The sequence below is a fragment of the Tiliqua scincoides genome, chromosome 1 (assembly GCF_035046505.1).
Source record: "Tiliqua scincoides isolate rTilSci1 chromosome 1, rTilSci1.hap2, whole genome shotgun sequence".
Taxonomy (NCBI): domain Eukaryota; kingdom Metazoa; phylum Chordata; class Lepidosauria; order Squamata; family Scincidae; genus Tiliqua; species Tiliqua scincoides.
This window is the reverse complement of record NC_089821.1, coordinates 304,252,860-304,273,502: the sequence shown is the minus strand read 5'-3', so window position 1 is coordinate 304,273,502 and position 20,643 is coordinate 304,252,860. Positions and strand designations below refer to the sequence as shown.

The 20,643-nt window shown below is 47.1% G+C and overlaps 1 protein-coding gene across 1 annotated transcript in view; it reads right to left on the bottom strand.

Moving 5' to 3' along the window:
* The window catches only part of AHNAK2 (AHNAK nucleoprotein 2), a 34,836-nt gene extending 16,127 nt beyond the window's left edge, over positions 1–18,709 (bottom strand). The window contains exons 1-5 of the mRNA XM_066624205.1: positions 18,630–18,709; positions 17,237–17,299; positions 9,874–10,015; positions 7,736–7,917; positions 60–5,774 (exon numbers count right to left, since the gene is read on the bottom strand). Of these exons, the coding sequence (XP_066480302.1) occupies positions 60–5,774; positions 7,736–7,917; positions 9,874–10,015; positions 17,237–17,251 (6,054 nt within the window). The 5' untranslated portion in view covers positions 17,252–17,299; positions 18,630–18,709. The remainder of the gene's footprint in view (positions 1–59; positions 5,775–7,735; positions 7,918–9,873; positions 10,016–17,236; positions 17,300–18,629) is intronic.
* Between the last annotated feature and the right edge of the window lie 1,934 nt (positions 18,710–20,643).

The following is a 20,643-nucleotide window of genomic DNA, read 5'->3' as shown; positions in this document are numbered from 1 at the left end:
TCCACATGGACATCTGGGGTCTTCAGTTCCACGGAAGCCTTGCCGGTTGGGACTTTGACCTCAGGGGCGGAGAGGCTGATGTCGGCTTCCAGGCCACCGGTTTTCAGGTCTGGCTTGGGAATGCTGACATCACAGGTAGGAAGAGCGACGTCCACTTCAGGCAAGCTGACGTCCAGGTCGACTTTGGGGCCTTTGATGTCTGGTTTGGAGAAACCCATGCTGGGCATCTTGAATTTGGGCATGTGCATCTTCTTCCCGTCACCTTCGATGCTGACTTTTGCGTCTGGGGCTGTGACGGAGATGTCTCCGCTGGGCAGTTCCGCCTCTGGAAGGGTCACGTCGGCTTTGCCCTTGGGTAGGCTGACGGCCACTTGAGGAGTCTTTACTTTGGGCAGTTTGACACTGGGCATCTTGACATCAGGCATTTTGATCTTCCCCTTGTCGCCGAGCTCCACCTCCACACTGGGTGCCTGGATGTCGACCGCTGGCACCTTGACTTCCCCCTCCAGGCCCACAGTGGGCGTGGTCACTTCGGCTTTCAGTTCTGGCTTGGAGACGTCAACGTCCATGGAAGGCAAGATGATTTCCCCCTCGGCAGCTGCTTTGCCTTTGGGAAGCGAGATTCCAAACTTGGGCATCTGGAGCTTAGGCATCTTGAACCTGCTGTCTGCACCTTCCACTGCGATGTCGGCCGACGGGGCCTCCACATGGACATCTGGGGTCTTCAGTTCCACGGAAGCCTTGCCGGTTGGGACTTTGACCTCAGGGGCGGAGAGGCTGATGTCGGCTTCCAGGCCACTGGTTTTCAGGTCTGGCTTGGGAATGCTGACATCAAAGGTAGGAAGAGCGACGTCCACTTCAGGCAAGCTGACGTCCAGGTCAACTTTGGGGCCTTTGATGTCTGGTTTGGAGAAACCCATGCTGGGCATCTTGAATTTGGGCATGTGCATCTTCTTCCCGTCACCTTCGATGCTGACTTTTGCGTCTGGGGCTGTGACGGAGATGTCTCCGCTGGGCATTTCCGCCTCTGGAAGGGTCACGTCGGCTTTGCCCTTGGGTAGGCTGACGGCCACTTGAGGAGTCTTTACTTTGGGCAGTTTGACACTGGGCATCTTGACATCAGGCATTTTGATCTTCCCCTTGTCGCCGAGCTCCACTTCCACACTGGGTGCCTGGATGTCGACCGCTGGCACCTTGACTTCCCCCTCCAGGCCCACTTTGGGCGCAGTCACTTCGGCTTTCAGTTCTGGCTTGGAGACGTCAACGTCCACGGAAGGCAAGATGATTTCCCCCTCGGCAGCTGCTTTGCCTTTGGGAAGCGAGATTCCAAACTTGGGCATCTGGAACTTAGGCATCTTGAACCTGCTGTCTGCACCTTCCACTGTGATCTCAGCCGACGGGGCCTCCACATGGACATCTGGGGTCTTCAGTTCCACCGAAGCCTTGCCGGTTGGGACTTTGACCTCAGGGGCGGAGAGGCTGATGTCGGCTTCCAGGCCAGCAGTTTTCAGGTCTGGCTTGGGAATGCTGACATCACAGGTCGGAAGAGCGACGTCCACTTCAGGCAAGCTGACGTCCAGGTCAACTTTGGGGCCTTTGATGTCTGGTTTGGAGAAACCCATGCTGGGCATCTTGAATTTGGGCATGTGCATCTTCTTCCCGTCACCCTCGATGCTGACTTTTGCGTCTGGGGCTGTGACGGAGATGTCTCCGCTGGGCATTTCCACCTCTGGAAGGGTCACGTCGGCTTTGCCCTTGGGTAGGCTGACGGCCACTTGAGGAGTCTTTACTTTGGGCAGTTTGACACTGGGCATCTTGACATCAGGCATTTTGATCTTCCCCTTGTCGCCGAGCTCCACTTCCACACTGGGCGCCTGGATTTCGACCGCTGGCACCTTGACTTCCCCCTCCAGGCCCACTTTGGGCGCGGTCACTTCGGCTTTCAGTTCTGTCTTGGGGACGTCAACGTCCATGGAAGGCAAGGTGATCTCCCCCTCGGCAGTTGCTTTGCCTTTGGGAAGCGAGATTCCAAACTTGGGCATCTGGAACTTAGGCATCTTGAACCTGCTGTCTGCACCCTCCACTGCAATCTCGGCCGACGGGGCCTCCACATGGACATCTGGGGTCTTCAGTTCCACGGAAGCCTTGCCGGTTGGGACTTTGACCTCAGGGGCGGAGAGGCTGATGTCTGCTTCCAGGCCACCGGTTTTCAGGTCTGGCTTGGGAATGCTGACATCACAGGTCGGAAGAGCGACGTCCACTTCAGGCAAGCTGACGTCCAGGTCAACTTTGGGGCCTTTGATGTCTGGTTTGGAGAAACCCATGCTGGGCATCTTGAATTTGGGCATGTGCATCTTCTTCCCGTCACCCTCGATGCTGACTTTTGCGTCTGGGGCTGTGACGGAGATGTCTCCGCTGGGCAGTTCCGCCTCTGGAAGGGTCACGTCGGCTTTGCCCTTGGGTAGGCTGACGGCCACTTGAGGAGTCTTTACTTTGGGCAGTTTGACACTGGGCATCTTGACATCAGGCATTTTGATCTTCCCCTTGTCGCCGAGCTCCACTTCCACACTGGGCGCCTGGATTTCGACCGCTGGCACCTTGACTTCCCCCTCAAGGCCCACTTTGGGCGTGGTCACTTCGGCTTTCAGTTCTGGCTTGGAGACGTCAACGTCCATGGAAGGCAAGATGATTTCCCCCTCGGCAGCTGCTTTGCCTTTGGGAAGCGAGATTCCAAACTTGGGCATCTGGAACTTAGGCATCTTGAACCTGCTGTCTGCACCCTCCACTGCAATCTCGGCCGACGGGGCCTCCACATGGACATCTGGGGTCTTCAGTTCCACGGAAGCCTTGCCGGTTGGGACTTTGACCTCAGGGGCGGAGAGGCTGATGTCGGCTTCCAGGCCACCGGTTTTCAGGTCTGGCTTGGGAATGCTGACATCACAGGTAGGAAGAGCGACGTCCACTTCAGGCAAGCTGACGTCCAGGTCGACTTTGGGGCCTTTGATGTCTGGTTTGGAGAAACCCATGTTGGGCATCTTGAATTTGGGCATGTGCATCTTCTTCCCGTCACCTTCGATACTGACTTTTGCGTCTGGGGCTGTGACGGAGATGTCTCCGCTGGGCAGTTCCGCCTCTGGAAGGGTCACGTCGGCTTTGCCCTTGGGTAGGCTGACGGCCACTTGAGGAGTCTTTACTTTGGGCAGTTTGACACTGGGCATCTTGACATCAGGCATTTTGATCTTCCCCTTGTCGCCGAGTTCCACCTCCATGCTGGGCGCCTGGATGTCGACCGCTGGCACCTTGACTTCCCCCTCCAGGCCCACTTTGGGCGCGGTCACTTCGGCTTTCAGTTCTGGCTTGGAGACGTCAACGTCCACGGAAGGCAAGATGATTTCCCCCTCGGCAGCTGCTTTGCCTTTGGGAAGCGAGATTCCAAACTTGGGCATCTGGAACTTAGGCATCTTGAACCTGCTGTCTGCACCTTCCACTGCGATCTCGGCCGACGGGGCCTCCACATGGACATCTGGGGTCTTCAGTTCCACGGAAGCCTTGCCGGTTGGGACTTTGACCTCAGGGGCGGAGAGGCTGATGTCGGCTTCCAGGCCACCGGTTTTCAGGTCTGGCTTGGGAATGCTGACATCACAGGTAGGAAGAGCGACGTCCACTTCAGGCAAGCTGACGTCCAGGTCGACTTTGGGGCCTTTGATGTCTGGTTTGGAGAAACCCATGCTGGGCATCTTGAATTTGGGCATGTGCATCTTCTTCTTTTCACCCTCGATGATGACTTTTGCGTCTGGGGCTGTGACGGAGATGTCTCCGCTGGGCATTTCCGCCTCTGGAAGGGTCACGTCGGCTTTGCCCTTGGGTAGGCTGACGGCCACTTGAGGAGTCTTTACTTTGGGCAGTTTGACACTGGGCATCTTGACATCAGGCATTTTGATCTTCCCCTTGTCGCCGAGCTCCACTTCCACACTGGGTGCCTGGATGTCGACCGCTGGCACCTTGACTTCCCCCTCCAGGCCCACTTTGGGCGTGGTCACTTCGGCTTTCAGTTCTGGCTTGGAGACGTCAACGTCCATGGAAGGCAAGATGATTTCCCCCTCGGCAGCTGCTTTGCCTTTGGGAAGCGAGATTCCAAACTTGGGCATCTGGAGCTTAGGCATCTTGAACCTGCTGTCTGCACCCTCCACTGCAATCTCGGCTGACGGGGCCTCCACATGGACATCTGGGGTCTTCAGTTCCACGGAAGCCTTGCCGGTTGGGACTTTGACCTCAGGGGTGGAGAGGCTGATGTCTGCTTCCAGGCCACCGGTTTTCAGGTCTGGCTTGGGAATGCTGACATCACAGGTAGGAAGAGCGACGTCCACTTCAGGCAAGCTGACGTCCAGGTCGACTTTGGGGCCTTTGATGTCTGGTTTGGAGAAACCCATGCTGGGCATCTTGAATTTGGGCATGTGCATCTTCTTCCCATCACCCTCGATGCTGACTTTTGCGTCTGGGGCTGTGACGGAGATCTCTCCGCTGGGCAGTTCCGCCTCTGGAAGGGTCACGTCGGCTTTGCCCTTGGGTAGGCTGACGGCCACTTGAGGAGTCTTTACTTTGGGCAGTTTGACACTGGGCATCTTGACATCAGGCATTTTGATCTTCCCCTTGTCGCCGAGCTCCACTTCCACGCTGGGTGCCTGGATGTCGACCGCTGGCACCTTGACTTCCCCCTCCAGGCCCACTTTGGGCGTGGTCACTTCGGCTTTCAGTTCCTGCTTGGAGACGTCAACGTCCATGGAAGGCAAGATGATTTCCCCCTCGGCAGCTGCTTTGCCTTTGGGAAGCGAGATTCCAAACTTGGGCATCTGGAACTTAGGCATCTTGAACCTGCTGTCTGCACCCTCCACTGCAATCTCGGCCGACGGGGCCTCCACTCGGAGATCCTGAGATGTCGTGGACTCTGACTCTACAGCCTGTTTTATTTTAATATCAGGTTCTAATGCTGAGATTCTTGAATCTTCTTTTGAATGTTGTGTTTTTTCTTTTATATCCATTTTTTTAAATTTTTGTTCTATTTCTTCTTCTTTCGTTTGTTGTTTTTCTGTTGATTCTTTCTTTTTCTTCTTTCGTATTGATTTTAACGATGTGTCTTTCATTTCAGTTGTTTCGGAAAGTGTTGTTACCTGTGTTGTGACAACTGAACTTTCTGTTTTTGTCATTTGTTTGGATTTTGCTTTCTTTTCCTTGGTTTTTTTTGTAGTTAGTTCAACCTCAGGACACTTTGATATATTGTATGTTAATTCGTATTTTGATTCCTGGTTCTCTCCTGTTTTCTTTTCTTGAGTCCAAGAAGTGGAATTGTCTTCTATAAGTAGTTCTTGATTTTCTATCATAGGCTTCTTTTCATAATCAGTCAGAGGTTTTACGTCATATTTCATTCTCTCTTCTGTGTCTTGCTTACTTCTATGCATCTTGAATCCAATGCTAGGAAATTTCATTTTCTTTTGACTTCCTTTTTTATGTTTTGATTGGATCTCCTCTGGTTGAAATTGCGATTCTGTGTCTGTGCTTGTTGGGGATACGTCTGGTATGGCATGTTCATATGCATCTGATGTGCTGCGGGATCTTCTCTGTCCCAAAATTTTTTTCCCTTTGATTGACTGGAACTTTGGCCAGGACAGTCGATCTTTCTTCGCGCGTTTTGCTCTTCCCACTCTTGGTTTTACAATTAAGTTTGCTTTATCTTCTTCTGTGATGCTTTTCTCTGTTATTTCCAGTAGTTCCTTGTCCTGAGAATGTGAATTTCCAAATACATTCTATTAGTTACATACTCAATATTGCTTCCTCCAATTTTTAGTCACAGAATCATAGAAACATAGAGTTGGACAGGACCTAAAAGGTCATCTAGTCTAACCCCATACCTGTAGCAGGAAATCCTCCTGGAGCATCTCCAGTGAGGAAGAGTCCACCACCTCTTTCGGCAATCTGTTCCACCGCCTTTACCATCAGGAATTTTTTTCCTGATATCCAGCCCTTCCACAACCATTTGTTTTTCATTAGTTTTTCAGGTAATATTTAAGTGCCTACTTTGTTTAGGAGTAGGCTACATATTCCTTTCTCGCTTTTATTTGCAGTCATCATTGTCTTTTTTCCCATTTATACTGTGAGGTACGCATACAACTTGTTTTAAAGCTGATTTTAAAGTCTGTTGAGTTGCTTTGCTGTCAGCACATCATGTTGCTAGGGGTGTGGTAGCAGTTCAACAGCATGTTTGCTGAACTCTTTCCAGAGAATAGGTTTGATGTTGGTCTCTGTTCCAAGATGATTGCAAAAAACTGCAATCCAGCTGGAGGATAATGAATATTTTAGATTCTTTGCTGCAGCTGTCAAGACTTGCCAAAGCTATGCCTTATGCTTTCATGCTAAGCAAGGGTATGGTTTTTCTAGCTACCCTGTCATTTATTAAAGAAGTGCTAACAGCTGAATGTATACCCACTTCTGCATTCTTTTGGTAACACTTCTTACATTAGAGGTTAACTTGCACAGTCTGTATCCATGTCTACAGCCTGGACATGTTCCCTGAAGTGTTCGCCTTTGGATGATGCTAGGATCACTTGTGGCATTTCAGGTAATGTCTCAACCATCACAGGTTATAGTCCATCATATCATAGTCATCACATCATAGTTCATTACAGGTTACATAAGAACAACCCCACTGGATCAGGCCACAGGCCCATCTAGTCCAGCTTCCTGTATCTCACAGCAGCCCACCAAATGCCCCAGGGAGCACACCAGATAACAAGAGACCTGCATCGTGGTGCCCTCCCTTGCATCTGACATAGCCCATTTCTAAAATCAGGAGGATGCACATACACATCATGGCTTGTAACCCATAATGAGTGTTTCCTCCAGAAACTTGTCCAATCCCCTTTTAAAGGCATAGAGGCCAGATGCCATCACCACATCCTGTAGCACTGAGTTCCACAGACCAACCACACGCTGAGTAAAGAAATATTTTCTTTTGTCTGTTCTAACTCTCCCAACACTCAGTTTTAGTGGATGTCCCCTGGTTCTGGTGTTATGTGAGAGTGTAAAGAGCATCTCTCTATCCACTCTATCCTTCCCATGCATAATTTTGTATGTCTAATTTTGTATGGACTAGATGGGCCTTTGGCCTGATCCAGCAGGGCTCTTCTTATCTTCTTCCATTAACCTGCCCTGAGCTTTCCCAACTCAGCATTCCGTTTGCTGTACTATTAGTTATAGAAGAATCTGTCTAATATGGGAAAGTGTCCTTAGTTGCACATGTAAAAAGGCACTGCCTGATAAGCAATGTCAGCCAATATGGCTGCAGGAGAGTCACTGTTTTCAGTGGTAGAGCACAAACTTTGCGTGTAAAATGCCCAAGGCTCAATTTCTGGCATCTCCTGGTAGGGCTGGGAAAAAGATCACTAGGAGGTCTCCTCTCGGTCACTGCAGACTGTGTTGAGCCAGATGCACTACTGTTCTGCCTCAGTAAAAGGCAGCCTCATGTGCTGTGTTCAGCTTTGGCTGCTGCCTCCTTCCTTCTGCCCCCTTAGAACTGTAGTGGTCCTTCAGGCACATACAATTTGCACCTAAAATGACACCCCCCCCCCTCAGATTACACTTTAAAAAACAATGATGTAAAATTACATCTGCGTTAGCTACACCATTAATTTCCTCTGATTTATAGCTGAATCTGAATTGTAATTTTAGAAGAGTTCTTTACCTGGCTTAATTTTTCCTTTTTGAATTGTGTCGCAGAGTGAATTGTTTCAAGCTCCTCCTTCCCAGTGAGCTTCCTTTTGAGATTGAACTGTACTTTATACGGCTCGGAATACTGTAGAATCTTGAGCGCATCTTCATATTTTATATTCTCAAAATAGATTGTGGCACTCAGAAGCTGATCACCTGCAAAGAGGTACCAGAAAATAAACAGATTTCCAAACGTCAGGCTGGTCCAACAGGTCTCTGTCTGCACAAAGATGCTTGCAAAATGCATCCTTAAAATAAAAAAAGTTTGGGTGTTTCATAAACCATAAAAGTCAAGCGGCCTGTCGCATGTTTTAAAAACCACGTTCTAATGGCATGGAGTCCCTTGATCTCACAACCTGATTAGACATCTCTCCAGAATTAACAACCCAGTCCTAAAGGCGGCTGTGCTGTCAGGTGCAGCAGCATCAAAGCGGCTACCGCTATATCATGCAGCCCTGTGGCAGCCACTGGAGGCCTCCTTGGAGGAAGTGGACGTTCTCCCTGCCGTGGGGTTTCTCAAGTCTATGCCGGCTATTCTGCTGGCGCAGACTTCAGAGACTCAGTGTTGGGCCTTCTGACCAGCTATGGAGTTCAGGATCTGGCAGAACAAAGCTCCATTGGTTCCATCCCCCACCCACCCCGGTTCTACCCTCTGCCCCAGAATGCCTCCCCCCTGCCCCTGAGGCCCTCAACACCACCTGGAGCTCTTACCTAGCTCCAGGCTGCATCTGGCTGGTGCTGAGTTCGGCGCCGACTGGCACTGGGCTGGCGCTGAGTAGGTGCAGGGTGCGGTGGACGTGCTTTACGGCATGTTTGCAACTCCCAGCACTGGTGGTACGCTCAGGATTAGGCTCTAAATCTTGGTTTTGGTATTAATTTTTTTTTTTCTACATCCTCCTTCACTGGCAATGGCTACTTAGCCTCACAGCTATGTATGATTTAGAGTCTAGTGTGTATGATAGTGTGTGTAGTGAGTTTTAGGCCATGGGTGCCTGTGGGTGTGCTACCCTTCTCTGTTTCATCCCAGAGCGGGAGCTCCTTCTCCAAGGGGCAGGAGAAGGACATTTGAGGCGAGAGTGTAAATACAAGTACTGCCTTTATTGATGCTTCAAGGTGCTTAATGACTGGTCTAGACAGCACTACAAAAAAAAAAAAAAACTGGGTTCAACCTTACCAGGTTGCTTCATCTGGGGTGGAGTCCATCAGTGCTTGTCTGGCAGCTGCGTCACTCTAGCCCCTGTTGATTCTTTTCTGACCAGCACCTCCCAACTTCTTCATTGCAGGCGGGCATATCTTAGGGCCCAGCTGACCTGCTAGGTTAGCCTCAGACCACGGTTTATGTTGGCCAGATTATCCCAGTCCTAGGGTGAGGGAGTTGTGAAGGAAGGCATGCCCTTGGCCTTGCCTGGCCTGCAGTGCTTGAGTGCCAAGTATGGTAATCCTACCCTTCTCCCTTGTCTTCCAGGGTGGCTTCACCTTTGCTTCCCTTTCTTTTCTACCTTCCCTTCATGATGCCTCTGCAACATGGATGAACATGCACATAAAATGTGAGACAGCCCTTATTCAGAAATCTCCATACATTTGAATGCAAGGTTGGTTTGCATTGTGAATGCACTCTTCAGCCCTTCACAAGACCAAGCTGCATGGAGATATCCATCGTTTTGGTGTCTGGACAGAATAGCATGCTGCAGAGTACAAAACGGCTATATTCATGTGAACTGATCTTAAGGCTGCATAACATTATAGAATGGGAACTTTTGTGTAAAACCAAATATACACAAAGTTATACTCAGAGTATAAATATACTCTGTGCACGTGAACTACAGCAGTCTGTGCATCAGAGATGTCCCTTTAGGAATAAAAACTGAAAAAATTGACTCATCAGAATGGGATCCACTGCTATTCATCTAGAAAACAAACATACCGTATTTCCCATCATCTACAGAAAGCCCAGAGTGTAAGTGTATAGTGAAAGAAAGGTCATTAATTTTTTTTAATTTTGATTTATTCTAATTCATATTCAGAAATATTCAAAAATTCAGAATCTGATATATTATCATTTTTCTAATTCACATCATTAAAACTATAAAATAACACAAGGTCATACTGCACCTTCTCTCAGGTGGAATAATTTTGATGCTGGGGATTCCTTGATCACTTGCTTTACAAATATTCCTTCAGTTTCCCCGCCAGCCACACTAAATCCACTTGCGCCAGATTCCACTTCTGTTTGCAAGGTCACCTCCATAGATTCCTAGAGGCCCCAAAAGATGCTTGATTACTAATCTATATATAGCCTATACAGTATATGTATGTAAGACTTCAACCCATTCGTACCTTAACACTGCCAATTACCATGCTCAAGAATGGTTGCTTTACATGTAACCATATATATGTATCTGTGTAGTATTGTTTAGGCTGCAAGCTTAAACTTATTCACTAGGAGAAAGCCCCACTGAAGATGGTGACATTTACTTCTGAATAAACATGCATAGGATTGCATTCTTAGCTTTATAAAAGTACCAGAGTCCTCTGGCACTTTGAATACTAACAAATTTAATGTGTCATGAAATGGAGGATGGTGCAAAATATTATATATATCATGGTGCAAGCCCCCAAATGTAGCGTGTTTATTTTTTAGTTTTATTTTAAAACACTTATATCCTGCCTTCCTCACACATTGCAACATAAGGTGACTGAGGGCCCAATCCTATCCAACTTTCCAGTGCTGATGCAGCCACGCCATGCGCTGCGTTCTGTGGTAGGGGAGGCCAGAGGCGTAACCAACAGTCCCGGTGCCTGGGGCAGTAACGTCATGTTGTCACATGACATGATGTCACTTTTGGGTTCTCCAGAGAAGGAGGAGACACTGGCAGTGGCCACTTCTTGATCTGGCTACTGCCCGTTCCTTCTCTTGAGGGCTCCCCCTTGAAGTGGCGCCCCCTTCAAAGTGGGAAACTCAACAGGAAAAGGAATGAGGGTGGCAGCCAGATCGTGAAGTAGCTGCCATCACTGCTGCCTCCTTCTATAAAACTGGAAGTCATTGAGGAATAGGCACTGGCAGAGAAAAATAATTCTACCCCCCTTGGCATGGTGCCCGGGGCAGATGCCCTTCAGGCTCTTCCAAATTATGCCTCTGGGGGAGACAGCCTTGGAGGCCTCTTCAAGGTAAGAGAACATCTGTTCCCATACCTTGGGGCTGAATCATGGCTGCATCAGTACTGGAAAGTTGGATAGCATTGGGCCCTAAGCATCCAAAGAACATCAGTGTTGGCAAATGTTAATGTAATGTACATGTTGGCAACCCCAATTGAATTCTGCAGATGTCAGCATTCACAGGCATGTGCTATGTTCCTGCTTGTCTGACCTACATAAGTGAATGTTGACAAATCTCATTCCAGTAACTGTCAGCACTCACTAGTGTATCTTTGACTACATCTGTGTTCAGATATGAGGCAAATCATGGTTCCATGCTACATGAACAAGCTTAGAACAAGTCTTGTGGTTATGTGCTGCCTCCTCCTTCTTATGTATGCTGTGACACCCCCCCCCTCCCCGATTTGCAGCATAAGCCAAACTGGCAAACTATGGGCAAACACTTGCTCCATACTACAAATAAAGATGAAATGCTATAGTTTGACTCTACATGTGAATGGAGCCTGAGTTTTTGGACATTTACCACATTTGCCTGGGGGGCTGGGGCACATCAACATGTGAATACTGAGAGTCACCAAATCGTGAGCATTCAGTGTAAAATACCCATGGGGCAGAGGTGAGGGGGAGATTAATATATAATATCCAGCACCATCACAGTCTACTTCATGCATCTGATGAAGGGTAAATGCTTAGCTATGAAAACTCATAACACAATAAATATGTTCATTCTTAAAGTGCTTGGAGATGTTCCTCCAAATTTTGCAAGGCACTCACCACACTGAACCAATGAGACTATCATAAGCTTAACATTCAGCAGATGTTTAAATAGGTCTTTCTCTGTACTGAGGAAAGAACACAATTACTGTACCATTGTCTACATTATGCTGAAAGTTAAAGTCCACATATTACAGTATACTTTGAAAAGGAGTATTAATATGAAAATTAAATACAGGTTTAACCTAATTATCCATGGATTTTTCACCCGTGGTTTTATCTCAATGTGATGAGAAGGGCCCTTTAAATTAAAGGGGAAAAGTCCTTTAACAATAGCCTCCTTAATGTGAGAGAGGGCATCTGGCTGACAATCCATCAATGATGGCATACACCCAAGGGTTATTAAGGAATTGAAGAATGAAGTTGCAGATCTCTTGACTAAGATATGCAACTTGTCCCTTAAAACGGCCACAGTGCCAGAAGATTGGAGGATAGCAAATGTCACGCCTATTTTTAAAAAGGGAAAGAGGGGGGACCCGGGAAACTATAGGCCGGTCAGCCTAACATCCATACCGGGTAAGATGGTGGAATGCCTCATCAAAGATAGGATCTCAAAACACATAGACGAACAGGCCTTGCTGAGGGAGAGTCAGCATGGCTTCTGTAAGGGTAAGTCTTGCCTCACAAACCTTATAGAATCCTTTGAAAAGGTCAACAGGCATGTGGATGCGGGAGAACCCGTGGACATTATATATCTGGACTTTCAGAAGGCGTTTGACACGGTCCCTCACCAAAGGCTACTGAAAAAACTCCACAGTCAGGGAATTAGAGGACAGGTCCTCTCGTGGATTGAGAACTGGTTGGAGGCCAGGAAGCAGAGAGTGGGTGTCAGTGGGCAATTTTCACAATGGAGAGAGGTGAAAAGTGGTGTGCTCCAAGGATCTGTCCTGGGACCGGTGCTTTTCAACCTCTTCATAAATGACCTGGAGACAGGGTTGAGCAGTGAAGTGGCTAAGTTTGCAGACGACACCAAACTTTTCCGAGTGGTAAAGACCAGAAGTGATTGTGAGGAGCTCCAGAAGGATCTCTCCAGACTGGCAGAATGGGCAGCAAAATGGCAGATGCGCTTCAATGTCAGTAAGTGTAAAGTCATGCACATTGGGGCAAAAAATCAAAACTTTAGATATAGGCTGATGGGTTCTGAGCTGTCTGTGACAGATCAGGAGAGAGATCTTGGGGTGGTGGTGGACAGGTCGATGAAAGTGTCGACCCAATGTGCGGCGGCAGTGAAGAAGGCCAATTCAATGCTTGGGATCATTAGGAAGGGTATTGAGAACAAAACGGTTAGTATTATAATGCCGTTGTACAAATCGATGTTAAGGCCACACCTGGAGTATTGTGTCCAGTTCTGGTCGCCGCATCTCAAAAAAGACATAGTGGAAATGGAAAAGGTGCAAAAGAGAGCGACTAAGATGATTACGGGGCTGGGGCACCTCCCTTATGAGGAAAGGCTACGGCGTTTGGGCCTCTTCAGCCTAGAAAAGAGACGCTTGAGGGGGACATGATTGAGACATACAAAATTATGCAGGGGATGGACAGAGTGGATAGGGAGATGCTCTTTACACTCTCACATAATACCAGAACCAGGGGACATCCACTAAAATTGAGTGTTGGGCGGGTTAGGACAGACAAAAGAAAATACTTCTTTACTCAGCGCGTGGTCGGTCTGTGGAACTCCTTGCCACAGGATGTGGTGCTGGCGTCTAGCCTAGATGCCTTTAAAAGGGGATTGGACGAATTTCTGGAGGAAAAATCCATTATGGGGTACAAGCCATGATGTGTATGTGCAACCTCCTGATTTTAGGAATGGGTTAAGTCAGAATGCCAGATGTAGGGGAGAGCACCAGGATGAGGTCTCTTGTTATCTGGTGTGCTCCCTGGGGCATTTGGTGGGCCGCTGTGAGATACAGGAAGCTGGACTAGATGGGCCTATGGCCTGATCCAGTGGGGCTGTTCTTATGTTCTTATGATTCACTCTCCAGGCACTTAGAACAGCTTCACTCCAAGGCAAGGGACCCCTCCCTTCCCCCCCAGTATGTGAAAGAATGTTAAATGGCAGTGATTATCACCTCCTCCATTCTCCCCTCCCCCCGCACTGCTGGGGAAGTGAGGAAAGGGAGGCTCCTGCCGAAGGGAGTGATTGCTTCCTCAGAGTGAAACCTTTCTAAGCGCCTGGAGAGGGACTGATTGATGCATTACAAAGGTTGGCAAGGCTATTTTTAAATCACGGAGCAAAGGGACATTTTTTTTAAAATGGATTTGCTTTAATGCGATTTTTGCCATCCACATGAGTTCTGGGGACAGAACCCTCGCTAATAACGAAACTCAACCTGTACTCAACCTTTCCCTAAGACACTCCCCGGAGCCAAAATAGATAAGATATGTGGCTTTTCTGATTTTTTGAATGTTAAACTACAAGCTGCACACCCCCCCCCCCTTCCTGGATTTGGAAGTGAGAGCATGGGAGTTAATTGAGTATGCTCATATGTTTTTCCTCCTGGGGCAAATAGCAGCTTTGAAGTGTAATTTTCCTTGGAAAAATGGTAGGGAGAAAGAGCTAACCTTCCCTCTGTTTAGGACTGAGGTTCTAACTCCTTTGATTTTCTGCCTATTCTGTATCCTTTGCATTCTGTAGCTTGCCCAACCTATGATCTTTGAATGCCCTTGCTGCCACTCATAAAACTTCCCAGCAGCAGCCTTTGTTGTTCTGGGTGTTAGAGCAATAACATTTTGAGCTGCCAGCAATTAATTTTCTTTCTTTCATTTTCAGTGGTTCACCCATAAACAGCAAGGCATTCGCAGCCTTATCCTGCATTCATAAATAAAAGCATTCTTAGGAGCTGTTTTATGTGGGCCCTAACAGCCTCCAGTAGAAAGCTGGAGCTGTTAGTACCCTGCAGAAGAGAATTCAGCCAATTTAAAATCACATGTGCTTTCTAATATGATATCTTCTCACTTCTCAACCAGAGACCACATGATGACTTAACAGAGCCATGAACATTAGAAAAATTGCCTAGCTTTGAAAACAGAATATTCACTTGGGAACTCAATGGCTGCATTTCTTACAATTTACAGTCAGTCCAGCCACCTGCATATCCTGCTTCATTTTAAAGGTGTGGTGGATTTGAATGATTCCTGTATGGCCAATGAATGTAGCATCACAATAATTTGGGTAAACAGGTTGAGTGATCGTTAAAAATTAACACGAAAATCTTCCCACTCAATTTCTAGCCTTTTCTAGCCTTCTGATACCTTGACGAGGCTACAATCCTACCTCTTACCTGGGAGTAAGCCTCACTGAACACAGTAAGAACATAAGAACAGCCCCACTGGATCAGGCCATAGGCCCATTTAGTTCAGCTTCCTGTATCTTACAGCAGCCCACCAAATGCCCCAGGGAGCACACCAGATAAAGTTATTTATGTTGGAGTTCCGTGTATTTCAACAAGTGTGACTAACTTTCTCTGAGGCCAGTGTGCACAATTTACATAAGAAACATAAGAACAGCCCTGCTGGATCAGGCCATAGGCCCATCTAGTCCAGCTTCCTGTATCTCACAGTGGGCCCACCAAATTCCCCAGGGAGCACACAAGACAACAAGAGACCTGCATCCTGGTGCCCTCCCTTGCATCTGGCATAGCCCATTTCTAAAATCAGGAGGTTGCCCATACACATCATGGCTTCTAACCCGTAATGGATTTTTCCTCCAGAAACTTGTCCAATCCCCTTATGGGACTTAAACTTTCAACTGTGAATTTAATATATGGTATAATTAAATATAATGTCCAACAATTATAGCAAATGTTAAGGAATTGAATTTTCCCTTTCAATTCAAAATGTATGGATCCTGAATCCAAATCCAAAAACTCACTTAAAATCCCATTTGAATCCCAAATAGAAGTGTCCACTGCCACCATTCCAGGATAAGGAGACCACATGGCCATCGGGGGGGGGGGAATCCCTCCCAGGATAGTACAGAACTCCAGGGGTTATCAAATCACGGTAGTGCCTGCCAGTGATAAGATGTGTCGACCCACTAAATTACTCATGATCATGGGCTGGGCAGGCAAGGAGTCAAAAGTTCATTAAAATTCAAAAGGAAAAGAATTTAACAAAATGGCGAAAAAGGGAGTAGAGGGAAAGTATAATGGAAAATGCCTGGAGTTGGCTGAATAGATATAGAGAAAAACTGGACCAAATTGGATGCAATAACTGATAGTGCCCAGCAGGGTGAGCTCTGTAGCTACTTGAGAACAAAAACCCCCAAAATGTTGCTAAACAGGTGGAATTTGCGGGTTGGTTTGAACTGAAAAGAGCAAACGAAACAAAATTAACTCCTTGGACTACCGCTGCCCGAACGGCCCCTCTTGACCAAGGAATTAAGTCAGGTAGAGGTTAAAAGAGGAGATGTTTCAGACCTCATTGATAAATTAAAGATCAATAAGTCACCAGGCCCTGATAGTATCCACCCAGACTGGTGGACAGGTGGACTCTGGGTGGACAGAGATAGTATCTCTCCAGACTGGCAGAATGGGCAACAAAATGGCAGATGTGCTTAAATGTCAGTAAGTGTAAAGTCATGCAGATTGGGGCAAAAAATAAAAACTTCACCTATAGACTGATGGGTTCTGAGCTGTCTGTGACAGATCAGGAGACAGATCTTGGGGTGGTGGTGGACAGGTCGATGAAAGCATCGACCCAATGTGCCGCGGCAGTGAAGAAGATCAATTTTATGCTTGGGATAATTAGAAAAGGTATTGAGAACAAAACGGATAATATTATAATGCCCTTGTACAAATCGATGGTAAGGCCACACCTGGAGTATTGCATCCAGTTCTGGTCCCCACATCTCAAAAAGGATATAGTGGAAATGGAAAAGGTGCAAAAGAGAGCGACTAAGATGATTGCTGGGCTAAGGTACCTTCCTTATGAGGAAAGGCTATGGCGTTTGGGCCTCTTCAGTCTAGAAAGGAGACACCTGAAGGGGGACATGATTGAGACATACAAAATTATGCATGGGAAGGATAAAGTGGATAGAGAGATGTTCTTTACACTCTCACATAACACCAGAACCAGGGGACATCCACCAAAATTGAGTGTTTGGAGAGTTAGGGCAGACAAAAAAAAAAAAATTTCTTTACTCAGTGTGTGGTTGGTTTGTGGAACTCCTTGCCACAGGATGTGGTGACGGCATCCAGCCTGGATGGCTTTAAAAGGGGATTGGACAAGTTTCTGGAGGAAAAATCCATTACGGGTTACAAGCCATGATGCGTATGTGCAACCTCCTGATTTTAGAAATGGGCTATGTCAGAATGCCAGATGCAAGGGAGGGCACCAGAATGAGGTCTCTTGTTATCTGGTGTGCTTCCTGGGGCATTTGGTGGGCCGCTGTGAGATACAGGAAGCTGGACTAGATGGGCCTATGGCCTGATCCAGTGGGGCTGTTCTTATGTTCTTATGTTCTTATGTTCTTATGATCACTCTAAAGAGCTCAACACAATAGTCTGAAGGACGTGCCCAATGTTTATCAAGCACTTAAACTCACCTGTGAACCACTCATTCTGATAGAAGAATCCCTCCTTTGTCTGTTCTCTATGTCCTGCTGAAGCTGGAAGTGCAAGTGTACTTTTTAGTGATTTGGCTATACTGGATTTGGACAGAGCATGCAAATCTGGCACCCTGCAGTCACATTTTTGAACCATTTCTTTTGGGGGTGGGTGGGTGGGCGTGTGGCAATTGACTTAACCAAACTAATCGAGCGAAGAAGCCAAACTTTGATGCAGACCATTTGATTCCACCGTTGTGGAGCCTGAGGCAATCAGTTATGACTATTGCTCCTAGAAAAGCAACGATCAAAATTATTTGAATGAATAAATAATGTTACTGGCAGACGGAATGAAAAATTAACCCATTTCTGACCAGCCCACAGGTGTACACATTTGATCCCTGTTGCTTATATGCAACGTTGGGCAGAAATGGTTTAATAAAGAATGGCTTTCAAAACTCCTCTTCAGGATTTGAAGGGAAACCTATGGATGTAAAACTAAGTTCCAATGTTCTGCAATAGAGGTAGTGACCAAGAGACAGACCTCGGGATGGAGCTACACAGTCAGGAGCAGGCTTGATTTTCAATGGCTGGAAATGCATGAAGCAGACAGCAGCTTCACCCCAGACTGCAATGCTATCTCCAGGTACACTTGTTTAATTTATCAGTGCAGGTACCCCACCCTGTATCCATGAGGCCTTCCCCTGTGGACATGGAAACTGTGGATACAGGGGAACCATATCCCTTTTCCTGTAAAAGGGAAAAAGCTTGGCATTAGTGATAAGCACCTAAGCGTATAAATGGGCGGGGCGGGGGGTGCTGCAGAGAACCAGATCTACACATATATGGGGGGGGGGAATGCTAGTATAAGAGAAAGGCTGCTACTTAACCTTATGGAGAAGAATAAGCTGCTCTAGATGGGGATAATACTAAAGCATGGGCACTATCCCTGATACAAGGTGACCTGGTCTTCATAGGCTGAGATCTGTATTTATAACTAATTATAACAAGCTTGCAGTGCTTATAGCCATTTCACCCATAAGCCTATGGGCAGGGCCTGCCTTATGTTTTCATTTCTTGCACAGTGTCTAAATATTTGATTTGCTTTATAATTAACAAATGAACTCTTAACTCTATTTGCAGTCCACTTCAAGGAGCTCAGAATGTCATATGTGGAGTTGCCAGGCATTCTCCCAACCAGGCAGACCCAGCTCATTTAGCATCAGGACTGTAACCACTAGGGCCTTCTGCCCATTCTTGCCTTATGCCATCCATGGCCTTACATTCATCAATCAGGGTCCGTTTTGCCTTTAACTTCAGTGGGCAATTGTGTCAATAGCTCCGACGGATTTGCCAGTAACGAAATAGCATAAGTATTTGTCCCAGTTCTTACCTTTTTGTTAAAATATTCGTCTTCTATGCAATACTCATAAACTGGAGAGGATCCTTGTGGTCTCGGACGTATGTTTTCAATTGTCACTTCATTAACCTGCAGAAATGGGAATGGGACAAACAAAATGACTAGCCAGTTGGTATCCTCCATCAATTCTTGAGCCATGGATATTGCCAGTTGGGAAAAAAATTAAACTTTAAGGGTTATAGTATGGGCAAGGGAGGAAGGAGCTTCTGTGAAGTGGCTACGTCACTTTCTTCAGTGAAAACTTCAGTAAAAACTAAAATGCCATGTCAAAAGGTGTTTGATGTGCAAGGCAAAGTAGTGGAGGACAAAGAAACTTTGGAGGCAGCTTTATAGCAGGGGCGCCCAAACTTTTTGGCACAAGGGTCGCATAGTGTACGCGACATGGTGTAGAGGGAATACATGGAAGACCAATGTGCTGAAAATTTGAATAAGTGGGGGGGGGGGGTGTGGAAGGAGAAGGGAGCAGAAGGCAAAATTGGTTTGCACAGGAAAAGGGGGGAATGGATTTTGAAAAAGCATCAAGCAAGCTACGAAGCAAATCACAAACTCGTTTTGTTTTAACCAACATTATATTTACATTCCAGGTTTCTCAGCACTGGTATATATCTCATTCAGCCATTAGAGATGCTGAATGTAATGCAAAGTAATGGAATAATTTCTCTCTAGTGTCTGATTGCAGTATATACCTGGAAGTGCATCTTGAGTTGTTTTAGCCCTGAGAGACTGGGGAACCTCGGGGGGGGGGGGGGGGCTGGACAAAATCCTCCCAAGGGCTAGATTTGGTCCCAGGCCAGTTTTGGACACCCCTGCTTAATAGGTTTCCAATAACTCTCCTGCAGGGCAGTTGTCTTTTGTTCTTAACGAATTGTTGTTGTTGTTTTTTAAATGGGACTCTGTAGGTGTTCCTCCTTTTGCTTCATCTCATGGGAGAAGATCCACATTGCAGGGTGCAGGAACTGACATGTCACCTAGATTTGCAACTCAGAGTCTGAAGGCCAGATGGTGCTGCTCACCACGAAAAAGTTCAGTTTGAAGTTTGAAAGGTGCAGAAAGGAAAACCAGGAGTGAATATTTTCCCACCCATGGCTCCACATAGCTTCATCTCATACCATCAGACATACAGATGCAGTCAAAATTTGGATGGTAATGTATAAATTCCAGCACGTTCCTGGTCCTGGAACGTGCTGGAACGTGCTGGAATCCCTAGCATGTATGCACTGCTGAAACAGAGACGCCTGCGTTGGCTCGGTCATGTCGTGAGAATGGATGATGGGTGGATCCCAAAGGATCTCCTCTATGGAGAACTTGTGCAAGGAAAGCGCCATACAGGTAGACCACAGCTGCGATACAAGGACATCTGCAAGAGGGATCTGAAGGCCTTAGGAATGGACCTCAACAAGTGGGAAACCCTGGCCTCTGAGCGGCCTGCTTGGAGGCAGGCTGTGTAGCATGGCCTTTCTCAGTTTGAAGAGACACTTGGCCAACAGTCTGAGGCAAAGAGGCAAAGAAGGAAGGCCCATAGCCAGGGAGACAGACCAGGGACAGACTGCACTTGCTCCTGGTGTGGAAGGGATTGTCACTCCCGGATTGGCCTTTTCAGCCACACTAGATGCTGTTCCAGAACCACCTTTCAGAGCGCGATACCATAGTCTTTCGAGACTGAAGGTTGCCAATATCTCTCAATGTATAAATAATACTTTATGCGCTATTAATGACCGAAAAGGAAGCTGACTATTCATTTGCTCTGAGAGTATCAAAGATTGATCACAACTGTCAGCCATCCAGTCCTGCAACAGTAACAATGCATGCTTAGCTGCATGGCATTTATTTATTTAAAATATTTATATGCCACCTTGAAGCCCCAAAGAGGGACCACCAAGAAGACACACAACAGCTGATTCACCAGCTCTGCCACCAAATGGCCAACCGTCCCTCCCATGTCAACTGTTTTAAGCAGCCAGGATGGGACAAGGGCCAAGTGGGCACA